Below are 17,601 nucleotides of genomic sequence, written 5' to 3'. Positions count from 1 at the left end.
CAGAACATAAACTATCCGAAAACATTAGTACAGTAGGTTAACAGAGCACAGTGGCAGAAGATATTTCAGGATGTTCGTCCAGCATTGTCCCATTAATTACAACGGGGCTTATGCCAGCAGAACAATCCTAAGGCTTGCACTACAGCAATTCTACTGTGTGGGTTGTGTTACAAATGCAGAGGACCTTCTCAGACCCCAAGAACAAGAAATGCTGCGGTTTGCCTTATCCTTCATCCCAGAGGAGTTGGGGGGGGAGGGGTGAAATGGGAGAAAATCAAATTAAAATGATGTTGTGCATTTAGGCTACAGATGGTGTTGGAACGCTGCCCCAAACTGGATAAGCTCCACTTCAGAAATAAAGCAGGAGAGCTCCTATAGTGAAGCAGTTGTTGATAAATACCAGATGACATCAGTAAAATATTAATCGTTGAGGGAAAACATTCGAAACCAAACTAATTAAGGAAGAAAGATCCAGGCAAGTGAGCAACGAAGGAATATCTGGAACCAGGAAGACCTCTCACCTCTTCCTGTTTTGAATAACTTTTTTTAAAAAATACGTCCAATATTTAAATAATGCTTCTCCTCTAAGTGCTCAAAGCGCTTTACAAAGCCTCTTAGTAATCCTTAGAATAACCTGGCAAGGTAACCAGAGGGGCTATTGTTTTCCTTGCTTGGGCTGAAAGACAGATGTTTGCCTAAAGCCATCCTGTGAGTTTGTAGCTCAGGAAACTTTTGGCTCTTAGCTCATCCCCTTAACCCCAATCCTACGAGGGAGTTAGCAGCAAGTGAGACCCTCTTCACTCGAAACTGGACAAACCATATTTAAACAACCTCCTAACAGACAAAAGGAACCATCCCCTTCTTAGGCATCCCAAGAGGATCCAACATGAGAGGGAAAATATCATATCCGTTATTTCTGGTGCCTTTGTTCTGTTCTACAGTGACAATTACGTTATCTTGGGGATTTTCACAATTAAGATCCAGGAAGTGCTGCAGCTCAGTGGTAGAGCATCTGCTTTGCATGCAAAAGGTCCCAGGTTCAATCCCTGCCTTCTCCAGGTAGGGATGGAAGAGACACCTACCTGAAGTCCCAGACAGCTCTTGCCAGTCAGTGTAATACTGTGCAATAGGGACTGATGGTCTGGCTCCGTATAAGGCAGCTCCCTATGCTCCTGTTTTTATTTTATTTTAATAACTTTCCGAAATGAGAAGGAAGCCATCCAAAGCACAGAGAAGCAACTTTTTCATCCAGGCTTTCTGACAGGGAACTGAAGGGTTACACGCTCCCCCACCCTTCATTTCTGTCTTTTTTTAACAATTCAGGTGTTTTATGTTAATGTATCTATTTCAGTCCTTCTCGCATTTCTGGTGATTTCTCACAACAGGAAAGGGAGTATTTCTTCTGTCCAACTCCAAATTCTCAGAGAAGCAAAGCTAGATCCGCACACAAAAGCACAGCCCTGTTTGGGATTTTGACCTCGGCCTTTCCAAAAATAAAATGATGCATTTTCCAGAGGTGGAAGGGAATGAAATCCCTTCTCTCTCGTGTGGAAGAACCTTACCTGGGTAATCATTCTTGTCTATGTCGGAGTCTCCTCTTAGTGTAAAACCAAATCCCGCAGGCATCGACTGGGAGGCCCACATACCGCGGAGAACCTGGGAAGGGTTCGGATTTAACCCATTATTAGCTCCGTTGAAAATGAGGACTTTCCCCCTTCTATCTTCTCCAGCAAATGGTGCTCCTATTGCAATGTCTGAAAAAGAACAAAGAGAGGTGGGAATGCTTATGGCTTTAATTCCTCACGGGAGTGAAGATCAGAGAGGCCTTTGCTTTAACTCTTCTTATGTGCTACAGCTTTTAATGCTCTTGTTTTGTCTCCTTACTGTAATTTTAGTAATCTGTGTTTTTTTTTTTAGAATATTGTTATTAGATTGATTATGTTCCAAGCCACCTTGGAAAGGAAGATAATATCCTACAAAGGTAGCTTTTTGCTCTCTTCATTTACCCTGGCTTTTGACACTTGAAATGTCTATTTTCAGAACCCACCTGAATCAAATTTATCACACATCCCTAGTCATCACACATTTAACTTTTGGTGTAGGGGGGGTGTAGTCTCCCACTCTTAAGAACACCTGGCGCAGCACAAAGATATAAATCACATTCATTATTTTGGCCACTGCAAAGCAAACTGTCCTTGCAATTGAGCCATTCCCATCTTCAACTGCCTCGATCAATCTGTGCGTAAGCTCTAAAGAATACTTTGTGTAGTACCATTAAATCCATCCTGGTTTAGATCTCCGAGATGTGCGATGGAATTGCCGAATCTGCCGAACACCTCTGTGCCAGACAGCACCTGCGGTTCTCTGAAGTACAAGGCACTCTCTTGGAGGTAGAGATACACCTGCCCAACCTCCTTAGGGTTGCTCTCAAATTCACGCTCCATAAAGAGAGGAGCACCGACGAGGATGTCATCCAACCTGGAGAGAGGAAAACAAGGAGAATGGTCAGTGCAAAATTCAGAGGAATCCGCCTTGCTTTAAAAATTAATGACTCTTATGCTTTCAGCTGGCCTTCCCCAATCTGGTGCCCTCCAAATGTTGCTGGACTCCAACGACAATCCCAGATGGCATGTACAGCATCTAGGGGGGCCACAGGTTCCCCACCCTGGCACATGAAACACACTACTTTAGGTCAATGTCCAAGGGAACCAGGGAAGAGGACTGTGTGTTGGGCCAGAGTTTTCTCTAGAGTTCTCATCACTGCAGTCCTCATAACCAAAATTGGAAGCTACAGTTTCACTAAGAGCCAGTTGTGGAACCTACAGCCCCCCCCCCACAAGCCTGAATATTTCTAGCCCTATAGTTAAGAAGGAACACTAAACTGTGGTTTAGCATTATGTGAATCAACCTCAGGCTTATCAGTTCCCCCTGCCTTCTCCTCCTCTGAAGATGACCATAAGCTTTGGCTTTCATTTTTAAGTAGTGCAGTTCAGCATCATGTCCGAACCAGGCAAACATAGCTGGTCTTAACTACAGTTTACTGGAACAAGCCAACTTCAAACTGTATTCATGGTTGCCTTGTTTTAGTGTATCATAGTTAAAATCAAGGTTCAGATATAACGCTAAAGTTCAAATAGTTGGAAGTGGGAATGAAAGTTTCCAATCTTTTGCTTCTGGCAGTGGTGGAGAGGAGGGAACTGCCAAGGCTCATGCACACAACATTGACCTGTTGTTTACCATTTACAACCAAACCAGTCCACTGGCAGCAAATATTTGCCCTCCATGGTGCTCAGATTTGATACTGAAATCCCTGGTACATCACCAGGGCCAGCCCAAGACATTTTGGCGCCTGAGGCAAACCACAAACTCCCACCCCTTGCTAGGGAAGAAAGGTTGAGTGGAGATCTACACCAGGAACAAGGGAAGGAATAAAAATTTACATCAGGGGATGTAATTTACAAGGAGGGGAGTAGAAAGAAAACAGCAGCATTGCCAATTCACCAAGAGACTGCTGTAGAGGTGGCTTGAGAGGGGCTGCTGAGAAGGTGGCAGCTTCAGCCCCAAGGAACACGCCACAGCTGTTGCTGCCACTATGACAATAGTCGTGGGCTGGATTTGCTGCCCCCGTGACTCCTGCTGCTTGAGGGTGTCACCTCACCTTGCCTCACCTTGCCCTGCCTAGCACATCCAATAAAACACCAACAACTGCCTTGTGCTAGGTGCCACAATTGTAGGAAATCCGTAGCAGCCATTTGGATTTTGCATTAGGCCTCCTGCACAGCCCTGCCCTAACATGGCCTCTCAAAGTCCCATATGCAAAACATCTGGACTGCACAGGGGTTGAGAGGGATGCAGCGCGAATGACCCTGCAGCACCAGTATTGGGGGGTAGAACCCTGCACGGTCCCCCTCGCAAATGGACTGTCCCCTTTCATTGGCATCATCTCCTTTGGTCTGATGAGACCATGCTTCAGTGCAAGGACTCAGTATTTATCAGGCTGTTCTTGTCACCGCGCAAGATATTTCCTGTCCCATCCCTCCGTGTCCCAATTTGGAAAAACAAACAAAAACAATGATGTCAATTTCACTTCTATTTGTTCTCTCTCTCTCTCTCCTTCCTGCTTCTCCATTCCTCCTCCTCCAGCGTTCAAACAGTGTGTGGGGAGTTGTATGTTTTAAAACATCTGTTTGTTGTAGATTTTTTTTTTTTTAATGAAGAACGTTTCTGCTTGTCTTCAGTTATAAATAGTTTCATTTGTTGGGCCAAACTCAAGCTAAAGCAGCAAGAGGAATGAAGCACTAGGCTGTGATCCCGTTCAGTGGTGAGAGAATTGTCTGAGCCACAATAGTGTTTTACTGATTTCCTGGCTGCGCCACGGTGCTGGATCAAGCAATTTGTTTGCTTCCATGCCTCCCCAGAGGAGAGGCATGGCTGCTTCCTTCTTAACAGAACAGCATTCAAAAGCGCAAGCTGACCACCTGCTGAAATTTTATGCAATTCCTTTGGTGTGCCGCTGGGCAGTTAACAGCGGGAGCACGGAGTGGTGTCAAGAGGTTAGGGCCTTAGTATTTGAAGCTTTGATATAGTGCAAATAAAAGATCGCTAATGTATTTTTATTAGGCGCGCGGTTTAACCCAACGCAAATAATTCTCTCCTGTGCTACGAAATCTCATGCACCTAAATCGCTCCCCAACTGGCCCTGTTTGTTTCAGATACGGGTAAGCATCTATTTAGAGAGCACTTAGACACTGCTCAGTGGGTAAAGTAGTTGCTTCGCATGCCAAAGGTCCAATCCTTGGCACCTTCAGAGAGGGTGAGTAAAGGCTCCTATCTGAAAACCCTGAAGAGGAACTGATGGGGGTCACCAACATCTGCCCATCAGTGACCTGTGGGGGGAGAAAAGCAACGAGAACAGGAGGTTCCCACAGCAGTCTCTCATCATTCCAGATGAGCCCATGGGAATAAGAAGGTTGACTACCAGGGCTAGGGAATCAAAAGCCTGGGGACCAAATGTGACCATCTAGTCCAGCCTTTCTCAACTTGTGGGTCGCCAAATGTTGTTGAACTACAACTCCCATCACCCCTAGCTAGCAAGGCCAAAGCTCAAGGATGATGGGAGTTGTAGTCAACAACATCTGGGGACCCACAGGTTGAGAACCGCTAATCTAGTCCTCTCTGTTTGGCCCTCAGGATTCTCCTCAGACCACACACCCTCTCCTTGAGTGCTTTTACTTGACTGGAATGTGTCCTTGCGCCATGGCCATGTTTTTGTTGGCTTGGAAGGAGGGTGGAAAGAGGTGCAGGTGCAGTAATCAGCCACTTCTGCCAGGCTTCACAAAAGGCAAAAGGCACATCCGTGGCTCTGCCCACTTTCGCATCTGCTCCCATCCCCTACAGGCCTGCGGCCCCTGGTAGATTGCCTGTGAGAGAATGTGGCCCTCAGGCTGAGAATGGCTTCCCCACCCTGAGGTAGACAATGCTGAGCTAGATTACTTTATATGAGGCAGCCTCCCACACTCCCACCAACCAAAACTCAGTCCAGAACCTTCTCCAGTTTGAAGTGGGTAGACAAACACGGGTAGACAGACACAAAGGTCTGAAGCAAAATATTTTCGCCTCGTCCTTGTCTCAGACCTTTCGTTTTCCACCCACTCTCACCTCCAGCTGCGTGATAATTCCTTACAGATCTCTAAAAGTGTTCCCTTCCTTGGTTGCTCTTAGCCAAACTCGTCGAACTACCGCTCCTGAGCATTTCTACAGATTTAAAGAAGATTTGGGAAGAACTGTCTAAACCAGCAGCTGCAGTGGCAGAAGCAAAAATACCAGGTAGCTTGAGCTAAGCTGCAAGGGGAGAGCAATTGATTTTGCTGAAAAAGAAAATCTGCTAAAACTTAAAAGTTCGGCTGTGTTTCTTTACTGTTCTCTGTCCCCCAATTTTGTGGCTGAAGGCACAGCCCTGTGGTACCTAGGAGGGCGTCTCAGAGGCGATTCTCCCCCCTCTATCCATGAAGGGGGAGATCCCTTCACACACACACACACACCCTAGTAGAGAGGAAGAGCAATCATTTCCTGCAGCTGGCATACAGAATTTTCCTCCCATTGGGACCAACAGGAGGAATAATCCATAAAAGAAAATACCGGTCCAATATTAAAGCGAGGCAGTAGGGGCTGTTGCCCACTGGGACTGGTAGGGCAGAAGGCAAAGTGGCCAACAGATGGCAGGAAGAGACATTGGTTTTACAGTGGTACCTTGGGTTACAGACGCTTCAGGTTACAGACTCCTCTAACCCAGAAATAGTACCTTGGATTAAGAACTTTGCTTCAGGATGAGAACAGAAATTGTGCAGCAGCAGCGCGGCGGCAGTGGGAGGCCCCATTAGCTAAAGTGGTGCTTCAGGTTAAGAACAGTTTCAGGTTAAGAACAGACCTCCAGAACAAATTAAGTTCTTAACCTGAGGTGCCACTGTACACTCGTGGTCCTCTCTGCTGAGTTTGATGGTGACAACACTGAGACGGAGGAGAAGCTGCCAGCCTGGGCTGGATGTAAGTAAGAGAGCAAACAGGTGGGCTGGGCTGGTTGAGAGTGGGCTGAGGCAGGTGGGGCAGTGCCCCACTCACTGCAATGCACCAGCTTCCATTTCAAAAGGAGGAGCACCCAGCTTACGCATTCTGCCCTACCAGCATGAGCCTGGCAGGGCTTTGGATTTGGCAGCCCCTCTGCCCTCCATTCTCATTCATCCCACCCCCTTTTGAGCTGCTCTGCCTAGGAATTCATCTACTGGGGGGATACAATGGGAAGCACTCAAACACCTACACAGTAAATTAATACTTTTTAAAGAACAATGCATATTATAGTGCTTGAAATAGTCCAGGTGTGGCAGGAAAGGAAGTGTTTCTTGCCATCAGTGGTGCCACAGGCCTTAGCTGATAGATGCCCAGACTCTCATGCAGCCACAGTGCACGTGATACCCGTTCCAAACTGATGCAATCACAGTGTGGGGTGGAATGGGATGGTTTTCCAGCGGCAGCCTTGTAAATCTAAGCAAACAAAAATTACTAGCCTACAAAAAAATTACTAGCCTCTTGGGTGTTGGACTGAGAACTCCAACTCTCCTCTGGCAGCACATTTGGTGTCTATGCTTGGCACGCAGCAGAGACAATGTGGTCCATCCCTACTCTCCAGCCCCCTCTCTCTCCTACATAAATTCCATGGATTCACCTGCATGACATTCCTGGTCGCCTCTGGCGAGCAGGCTATGTACTTAAAAACAAGGTCGAATCATTGCAGTTTAACAGATGTGCTAGCTAGGCAAAAGACGAATGCATCCCTGCAACACTCAAGTATATGGTTGTCTACAAAAGAGCTTATTAGAAAAATACCTTTCCGCCAAAGCTGAGAAAACCATAGAACCAAGGAATGAAACCCCATGAAAGAAAGACTAAGAGATTTATTTATTTTGGCTTTTGAGCAGGTTAATATTATTTTTTAGAAGTATGAAATCATAACCTGTGATATCTACTACTGCTGGAAAGTTTAGGAGGAAGGATGAAAAGATTTAGGAGTCTAATTCTAACTGAATATAAATAGCTAAGCTACAATCTCCCTCAAGGCACTTAGTCCAGGGTGGTCCTGGAATAGTCTCATGGACTTCAGAGGGAGCGTTTTGGATTAAGTGGCTTGGACCCACTTGAAAACCCTAAATTAAACAGGACAGGAAAAGAAAATGGAGGACAGAATGAATACTTTTTTGTCTTTAGCAACTTACCCATCATTGTTAACATCTGACACTGCAACCGTGTATCCAAAGTAAGATGCCATCTGCAAATAAAGAGCATTTTTACATCAAGTATCCCTTTAAATGCTGTATTTGCAGCTGGCAAAATCCCATCATATCCCAAATCATATTGCAAAGGATCCCGCCAGACTGCCAGAGTTTTGCGGGAAAGATTTAAGCACATCCTGGGAGATTTAGGTTGGTGCAATTAAAGTGGATTAAAGTGTTCAGCTCCCTTCCTGCCAACAAATCCCCTTTAAAGAAGAGGCAGGCATTTTGCAGTTAGGAAGGTGATGAAGAAGTGCATTGAAAAGTGTGGAGTGAATGCATGATTAATGGAAATGTATATGAGCACCCCACAATCAACTCATGAGGGTGCTCATTGTCATATAACACCCCCACAAACGCTCCATAAAGACCAGGCAAAATCAGCCTCCAAGCAAACTTTGTGCAAGCAAATCTGGATGGATGCTGAACAAACAGGCCTGGATGTCCAAGTAGCGTTGCTTAAATTTGAGCTGCAACTCATTGGGCACCATTGTATTCCCCATTTGTAAATGCTGATATGCTGAATGATTGAAATTTATTACCTGTTCACCGGTGAAATTCTGAATAAAGGTCAAATCTGTGGAATTTATAATCGAAACCTAGAAACAGAAAACAAGAAGCTGTGGGTTCATGCCACAAAGGGTTATATTCTATAACTGCTGCAGTGCTACATCTCAAAACTTGTACTCCCACCATTCTAAATATACTATTCCCCAATATTTCAAATAAGTTCAGAAGACACGGAGCAATCCTCAGAAGTAAGTCTATTAGAGTAAGTCCCATGGAACTCACTTGAATTTATTTCTGAGTGGACCTCCTCAGGAAGGTTCTGTTTTTTGCCTACTTATTTGGAGGGTTAGGAGCATATAGGATTGTAGCCAAGTAACTAACAATCCAATGGTCCCTGGAAAGGAATCCCTGAAGGTATAGATTAGAGTAGGTCTCCCATGCAGTTGTCTGATTCCAGGGAGGGATAGTGAAGACTTTGAATGGTCCTGAATGGGGTAACTGTGCCCCTGAAGGACCAGGTGTGCAGCCTGGGAGTCATTCTGGACTCACAGCTGTCCATGGAGGCACAGGTCAGTTCTGTGTACAGGGAAGCTGTTTATCAGCTCCATCTGGTACACAGGCTGAGACCCTACTTGCCCGCAGACTGTCTCGCCAGAGTGGTGCATGTTCTAGTTATCTCTTGCTTGGACTACTGCAATGCGCTCTATGTGGGGCTACCTTTGAAGGTGACCCAGAAACTACAACTAATCCAAAGTGCAGCAGCTAGACTGGTGACTGGGAACGGCCGCCGAGATCACATAACACCGGTCTTGAAAGACCTACACTGGCTCCCAGTACGTTTCCGAGCACAATTCAAAGTGTTGGTGCTGACCTTTAAAACCCTAAACGGCCTCGGTCCAGTATACCTGAAGGAGCGTCTCTACCCCCATCATTCTGCCCGGACACTGAGGTCCAGTGCCAATGGCCTTCTGGCAGTTCCCTCACTGCGAGAAGCCAAGTTACAGGGAACTAGGCAGAGGGCCTTCTCTGTAGTGGCACCCGCCCTGTGGAACGCCCTCCCATCAGATGTCAAAGAGAAAAACAACTACCAGACTTTTAGACAACATCTGAAGGCAGCCCTGTTTAGGGAAGCTTTTAATGTTTAATAGACTACTGTATTTTAATATTTTGTTGGAAGCCGCCCAGAGTGGCTGGGGAAACCCAGCCAGATGGGCGGGGTATAAATAATTTATTATTATTATTATTATTATTATTATTATTATTATTATTATTATTATTATTATGCACTGGCTCCAAAGCCCCCTGGTTTCCCCAAAACGGGGCACGGGGAGTGTCAAAGAGGAGGTCGCGAGTCCTCCCTCCAAGCTGCTAATCAATCACACGCAGGCACCAAAAAGGTTATCAGGTTTTACTGGCTGCTTCTCTGGCACCATCAAACAGCGAGTCTAAAACACGATGTGTTCTCTTCCACCCCTGGCAGGTTAACTCGAGGGTTTATAGAGGCTGGGGAATACTGGCAGCCAGCTAACCCCATCACATGCTCCCACTTTGGGAACCATTTGTTACCACCTGCCTGAGGGGCCCCACCCAGCGATACTTGCTCACAGGATCATTACTTCATGACAGAGAGTATGCCAGCCCTGGAGCTGGTGTACAGCTTTCCCATCCTATTGGAAGCATGAATTTATAGGGGGGAAGATGGGAGTATAAAAGTAAGAATGAACAAATGAATGAATGGTGCTGTCCCATCATCAGGGCTGAAATAAGATTCAATTGCCAGTAGGGCCTGATTTTGTACCTCAGGGCTGGGGAACCTGTGGTTCTCCAGAGGTTGTTGGACAACTCCCATCATCCCTGACCATTGGCCCCATTGATTAGGGCTGATGATAGTTGCAGTCTAACCACATCTGGGGAGCCACAGGTTCCCCACTTCTGGAAAGAGGACACAATCTTGTCCTTTGCCTCAGGCAGCAAAATAGCTTGAGATGGCCCTGAAAATTGGGCTCACCCAAATAAGTGCTCTGAGTACCAGAGTACAATTTCTTTTGAGACCTACAGTTTAGAGAACAGCACAAGTAACTCTTTATCCCCCGCATTTTTTAAAATGTAAAGCAAAAACCATGTTTCCATAATAAAACCAACTGGAAAAGTGCAGACACAGCCTTTTTATTATTCAAACTCTAACACACATTGAGTGTGCATAAAGTTTTGGGTATATCTAAATGAGCACATTGGATCATGCCTTGCATTTAGAATGACACATAAGCTTTCCTCTTTGTAGTATCAGCAGCATCTGTGCTGAAATCCCATTTTAAAGTTCATCTCAGGGTAAGTGCTCAGCCACAGTTGACAAATGAGAGGGGTTTTTCAATGAGTAGAAGTCTGTCATGGCTGAGATTAGTTTAATTGCTATCACCATTATTATCATTATCATCATCATTACCATTATCAACATTATCATTTCTATCTTTGGGGAAAACAAACACACCTTGTTCACTTCTTATTTGTAAAAGGGGAGGAAGATAAAACATTTGGTAGATTACATACATAGCCAAAGTTCTGTGCACCTCTTGGGACTCCAGCTACCAGCTCTAAAGAGAAATTAACAAAGTCTGAAAATTAACTCAGTGCAATACCTGCTGACACAATAAATACTCAGAAACTACTAGTGGATAACCTTTATATTTGGGGGAGGAAACCAGGACTATTAAGAATATAATAAATATTAATGTATATTTGAATGGTGTGATGCCAACATTCAATAAAAAAAATCAGCTACTAGATGCAAAAAAATAGGAAATTTACTAGGGGTGCCATATTTCCAAAAGTGAAAAACTGGACGGTTGATCTTTTCTTTCCTTTTCTTTTTTCACTGCTTGATTCCCAGACATATCTGGGGAATATAGCATGTCCTGCAATATTAACACACAGTTCCTCAATTCAGCTCACCTAAAGCTGCCTATACACTGTACATGCAAAGCACATTTAAATCACATGGCTCCCCCCAAAGAATCCTGGGAATAGAGCAGTCCTTATCTTCTAAAGAAGGGGTGGGGAAGTTTTTTTCCAGCCTAAGGGGCACACTCTCTCATGCACAGCCTCCCAAAGATAACATGACAATAGTGGTTGGGCCCGAGCAAAAGTGGGTGGAGCAATTGATGAGACTCTTGTTTTTTTGCAAAGTAGGCTGCATTCCAGCCACACAAAATCCAGAGGGATCTGCACACACACATCCATCCTCCAGCCCTTAAGGAAGCACTTAAGGAAGGTGAACAGCAAGGCTGGTGAGAGGGGGGTGTGGCCTGAGGAGGAGACTTTACATGGGGAGCCTACCAAGGTCAGATGGAGAGGCTTGGAGGACCACATTTGGTTAAGGATGCTGGGAATTATAGTTCTGTGATGGATAAACTACAGTTCCCAGGAATCTTAGGTGGTTCCCAGACCTGAGATTCCCCATCCAGTTCTAAAGATGTGCTCTTATGTTTCCAACTGTGATGAGTAAACCATGGCTGAAGTCAAACATGGTTCCACTGAAAGCTGTGGCTGGATGAAGTGTTGCCACAGTCATGGGAACTGATGTGAGCCACATCCTTGTCCATCTGCTACATTTTTTCTAAACAAAAGTGTATCTCAGGCCCTGCTGTTATTTATACAAATAAATTCTTTACACAGTTGCCAGGGAGTAAATCCCATTAAACTCAATGGGGCTTACATCTATATAGGGCATATATAGGACTGCACATTAACCACAAACTGTAAACTTTTCACAGAAGGATATTATTGGCTTCTTACCTTGTTGAAAATCTCCAGTAAACTCACCAGCAGCCACTGAGTATCCTGTTGAAAAACAAACCAGCAAGCATGAAGCCCAACAAACTTATGTCTGAAGAGACTCATTTCTGGAAGGACAACCAGATCCGCCCTCTGTTTCAATAATCTCCGTTTTAGAAAAAGCTTTATAAACTAGAGTATCTAAGGCCAAGAAAGGGAAAACTATTTGTCAGGATTTTATAGCTAGCTTGGTTATATGTCTCAGAAGCTCAATAAATCTACAGAGTGAAGCAACTAGGAAAACGCACGACTGTAATTATTTCTCAAGACAAGCTCTAAGAGCATTGATGCTTTGCAATACACCTGGATGCAACAGTGATCTTGTCGCAACCAGGGGTGCAAGAAGACACCGTTTTCCATTCCACACTATATTGGTAACAAGCAGCACTGTTTCCGGTCCACCGCAGCTCATCTTCCAACAAAAACTATATGATTCATCTCGTTATCCACTGCAGCAAAATTACATAACCTATGCAATTAATTGTGTTGTTGTGACGCTATTCCACCCTGTTCATTTCAGTGCAAAGGAAAAGCCACTTCCGAGCTAGGGAGGAGGTGGGGTTGCAGGCTTCATGCCCCTCCCCACACTCGTGGGGGCTGGCTCCAGTCTCCGTGATACCAGGGAATCCTCGGACGTGTCATTCTCGGGCCGGCCAATCAGCTGGCCCGGGAGGCGTGGCCTCACAGCATTTAGGTCTGGCGCGGCCGAGGGTCTCCCTCTTTCCCGTCCCCGCAGCCAGACAGGTTCTTTCTTTCTGGTGGTTAACCCTCACCGGTCTTCAAGCCGGTTAGTGGTTAGGACCAATGCCTAAGCCAATACCGCTCAATTCCTGTAATCAATAAAGTTGTGGCCTAATTTGACCCATTAACTCGAATTCTTGTGTCTTGTGTCTTTATTTCGGAGGCGGGAGGCGGGAACTTGCCACGCAACGCAATGCAAACGAGGGGAAAGTGTAATCTATTATGTATCATTCATGGAATGAAAGCAGCAGCAGCAGCAAATGCTGATCGTATTCACTGGATTGATTTCCATTCCAGACATGGGACAAATAATAGAACATCAGCAATTTCCACTCCTGTTCCCATTTCCTGCTGGGATTTTCTGACATCTCTAGTCACTAGCAGGATGCACAACACCACTGTCTGTTCGTGTGTGCACTGAAAAGTGAAGGTATGCACATCTTTTATTTTATAGCATACATTGCACATTGGATATTTTCTGCTGGAGCAGGGTGAGCGTTATTTTAATATCCTATTTCCAAACAAGCATCATGCACCTTACCCAGATAGTTGTCGTCATATATTGACGGTGCCACTCCAGTTTGTTTTTCTCGGCTTAGCTTCTTCAGAATATTTTTGAAGGAGTAGTCTGTGATAATATCGGCTATGCTACTTGTGATAATCTGGCCTGTGGTTCAAAAATGGAATAGATTAAAGGGATCTGCAGAGCAGCCAATTCAAGAACAACAATTAAGGTTTCATTTCTAAACCATCACCGTCATCTGTTATTTATTAAGCAAGCAATATGCAGTAAATATTCTGTTGAGAGCTGCCCAGAGTGGCTGGGGAAGCCCAGCCAGATGGGCAGAGTATGCATGCATGCATGCATACATGTATGTATGTATGTATGTATGTATGTATGTATAAATAAATAAATAAACAAATAAACAAATAAATAAATATATAATAAGTTGTGTTGTTGTTGTTGTTGTTGTTGTTGTTATATTGACAGGCCCAAGATCACCCAGTGAGGTTCATGGCTGTGTGGGAATTTGAAACTGGGTTTCCACAGTCCTACTCTAGCCACTACACCATGATGTTTCTCTGGCTCCGTGGCCCTACATATAAAATGTGATATGCAAAAAGAAAAGAAAACTTGGGCAACATTTCCTTTGGGAGGGGGTGTGATCTGATTCTGACCTCTCCTTCCACTTGTAAACGGAATAGTTGCCAATTTTCAGGCATGTGAATAAGGATGGACTTAAAAGTCATTACCATTGCACAGTTTAATGCCTCCTGTATGCATTAACTCAGAAGAAAGTCACCCTGGGTTCAATGGGACTTACACCCCAGTGTGAAAGGCTAGGACCTCAGTCTCTTCATGCTTGGCTTTTAAAGGCATTCATTTCACTTCACCTTTTAATTCATTTTGGGGTGGGGGCTATATAAATAGAAGAACGTACCTTGCCAATAAAAACTTCCAGGTCCCCCTAGTATGAGGTCTCCATTCTATATACATGACAGATAACAGCAGCATTAAATTATGATTAATAATACATGAGAGATCAAAACCAAACATGTGAAAAAATGATTCAAATAATAAACCTTCATCAAAAGGCATTGTTTATCCCATCCTCATCTAACTGAGGGCCCTCAAGGTGTTTTCTCTATGTTTTTAGCAATTATTGTTTTTATCTGTAAGTTGCCTTGAGTCCCATCAGGAAAAATAGTGGGTGGGGTATAAATAAATCTATACTACTAATAATTTTTGACTACAACTCCCAACAGCCCCAGCCAGCGTGGATAGGGCTGTTGGGAGTTGTGGTCAAAGACATCTGGAGGGCACCAGGTTTCAAGAGGCTGGTTTAGCCAGAGGCTGATTTAGCCAGCCGTAAAGCAGGGAGATGGTGGGATGCGGGTGGCGCTGTGGGTTAAACCACAGAGCCTAGGTCTTGCCGATCAGAAGGTCGGCGGTTCGAATCCCCGCAACGGGGTGAGCTCCCGTTGCTTGGTCCCTGCTCCTGCCCACCTAGCAGTTTAAAAGCACGTCAAAGTGCGAGTAGATAAATAGGTACTGCTTCAGCGGGAAGGTAAACGGCATTTCTGTGCGCTGCTCTGGTTCGGCAGAAGCAGCTTAGTCATGCTGGCCACATGACCCGGAAGCTGTATGCCAGCTCCCTCGGCCAATAAAGCGAGATGAGCACCGCAACCCCAGAGTCGGTCACGACTGGACCTAATGGTCAGGGGTCCCTTTACCTTTACCTTAAAGGGGGGAGATGGGAGGAAAGCCCCAGACTGCCATTTTGAAATCTCTGGAGTATATGCATCATGCCAACTGGAGCCTAAATTTTACCACTGAACAGAAGCTTCTTCATTTTATAGGTACGTACGGAAAATCAAGTCTCACATTCTCCTTACAGAATGGTGTTTTCATTTCTTGGCACAGTACGCTAGGTAAAGTGGAGAACATCTTCCAAGCATGGTAGGGACATAAAAATTTGGATAAATTTGTCAGCCGAGAATTATGTTATTGCCAAGAGTGGCCAGTGCGGCAGGATAGTGGAGCCACCCTCCTGACACTGCCATCGCTGCCACTTATGAGGCCTTGTGGAGTCACAGCAGGGTGGTGGTGAGCGTGGATCTGCACAGGTGCACCGGCAGAATTGACTCTGCTGGTGCTTGCACACAGCCTCAGCACATTCTGAGTCCTGCCTACAGTTAGTATAAGAAAGGGGAAAATATTAGTATTAAAGAGCATTTGAATGAAACCCAATAGGTTCTAGACCAGGCATAGGCAACCTCGGCCCTCCAGATGCTTTGGGACTACAATTCCCATCATCCCTGACCACTGGTCCTGTTAGCTAGGGATGATGGGAGTTGTAGTCCCAAAACATCTGGAGGGCTGAGTTTGCCTATTCCTGTTCTAGACAATACTATGTAATACTATTTAAAAGAAAATTTTAATATGAGAATTAATGGATTGGTAGTGAGGGGCATGCATTTCAAAATGAAGAAGGACGTGATTAGACGATCCAGAGATAAGTCAACCAATGGGGTTCTCACCTTGTAAAAGTCTAAGCTGAATCCTGCTTGACAGTAACCTTGTCCCTCGGGATCCGGATTGTCTGAAGGTACCAAAATCAGTATGATTACTGAATTAGATTCAATATACGGAGTGACTCAGACATTGTCTCAGCAAATGGAGAAGGCGTTCCAGTAAGAAAGAGCTAACAGGCTGCAAATCTGATACAGGGTGGTGTGTGTGTTTTTTTGGGGGAGGTGCTGAAATTTAAGAACCAATTCCGGAGAGCAATGTTGGTTTCAAACAAAAAAGTGGGGGGAAGAATCTGACCATCCAAAGCTGACATCAAAACCAGTATGTGAATTTTGCCAGGGAAATTTGAACCCCAAACAGAAAGTTCATGCTTGGGAATCGCTTTGGCAGACCCAAAGGTGAATTTGAGATGTTCCATTTGTTTTGTCCCGAGTCAGAGATTGCACAGCCTTTATTGTAGTCCCATGAAGCTTTTCTACATTCCTGCACATACTGTTGCCTTTGGGATGTGACAGGCTCCTTCTCTTGTGCACTGAACAGTGACAGTCATCAGAAGGAGTGCAGGAATTGCACAATCCTCAGTTAGTTCCCCGCTCCATACTGCGATGTAACCCATGGCTTGCTAGCTCACCAAACAACATGGATTATCTTAGCGCAGGTTCAACCTGTAGGTCGCCAGTTCTATAAAAAGTTCCATTTGGAATAATCAGCTGCTTTTAAAAGCTGGCTTCTGCTTATCAAGATCTGTTTGCTACATTTTCAAAGCTCTTTTAAATCGAGCCAGTTCTGTCTCCGCATGTCAAGGCAGCAATACCGGCTTCATCTCTGCTCTTTTAATTAAATGTAAAAGCGTCCATGCAGAAATTTATAATTTGATGTCTCTCCTGAACTGAGATTCCCCCTTTGCAAGGAAGTGCCTCTCTCAGTAACAGCCATTTGGCTCACTGTACACCTGGCCGGACTGCGCGAGGATACGTATTGCAACCTCAGCTCTGCAATGCCCAAATCCCGAAAAATCAAGCAGCGTACCGTTGCGACAAGGAGAGTACTCAGCATAGGCGCTGAAATTCTGAATTGCTACATAGCAGGTGCCAACGGGATCCTTTTCAGGGACTGCCCTCAGGGTCCTCCAGTGATACAGGGGAGCACAGGCCTATCAAAACAATACAAAATGAAGACCTTTTAGGTGTCATGACTGTTTGGTTAGGCTCCTCCCTTCCTTGTCCACGACATGTCAGATGTGCCACCAGTGGCGTAGCGCAGGTTGTCAGCACCCGGGGCAAGGCAAGTAATTTGTGCCCCCTAACCCGTGGATTTTAGCACTCGAGTGCAAGCGCCCCCCCCTAGATGTTGCGCCCGGTGCGGCCGGCCCCCCTGCACCCCCACGCTATGCCACTGTGTGCCACTACAGTGGTACCTTGGGTTACATACGCTTCAGGTTACATACACTTCAGGTTACAGACTCCGCTAACCCAGAAATAGTACCTCGGGTTAAGAACTTTGCTTCGGATGAGAACAGAAATCGTGCTCTGGCGGCGCAGCGGCAGCAGGAGGCCCCACTAGCTAAAGTGGTGCTTCAGGTTAAGAACAGTTTCAGGTTAAGTACGGACCTCCGGAATGAATTAAGTACGTAACCTGAGGTACCACTGTACATTTGTTCTT

General features: G+C 45.2%; 1 protein-coding gene across 3 annotated transcripts in view; it reads right to left on the bottom strand.

Annotated features, from left to right (window-relative positions):
- Positions 1-17,601, bottom strand: part of ITGA8 (integrin subunit alpha 8) — a 128,803-nt gene that overhangs the window by 84,390 nt on the left and 26,812 nt on the right. For all 3 annotated transcript variants that reach the window (XM_053409513.1, XM_053409512.1, XM_053409514.1), the window contains exons 4-13: positions 16,969-17,092; positions 15,948-16,009; positions 14,348-14,393; positions 13,447-13,572; positions 12,126-12,170; positions 10,881-10,924; positions 8,366-8,422; positions 7,767-7,819; positions 2,273-2,478; positions 1,563-1,754 (exon numbers count right to left, since the gene is read on the bottom strand). In XM_053409513.1, coding sequence (XP_053265488.1) covers positions 1,563-1,754; positions 2,273-2,478; positions 7,767-7,819; positions 8,366-8,422; positions 10,881-10,924; positions 12,126-12,170; positions 13,447-13,572; positions 14,348-14,393; positions 15,948-16,009; positions 16,969-17,092 — 955 coding nt within the window. The remainder of the gene's footprint in view (positions 1-1,562; positions 1,755-2,272; positions 2,479-7,766; positions 7,820-8,365; positions 8,423-10,880; positions 10,925-12,125; positions 12,171-13,446; positions 13,573-14,347; positions 14,394-15,947; positions 16,010-16,968; positions 17,093-17,601) is intronic.

This window comes from Podarcis raffonei, chromosome 12, assembly GCF_027172205.1.
Source record: "Podarcis raffonei isolate rPodRaf1 chromosome 12, rPodRaf1.pri, whole genome shotgun sequence".
Classification (NCBI taxonomy): Eukaryota; Metazoa; Chordata; class Lepidosauria; order Squamata; family Lacertidae; genus Podarcis; species Podarcis raffonei.
The sequence above is the reverse complement of the archived record's forward strand: the minus strand, read 5'-3'. Positions and strand labels throughout refer to the sequence as shown.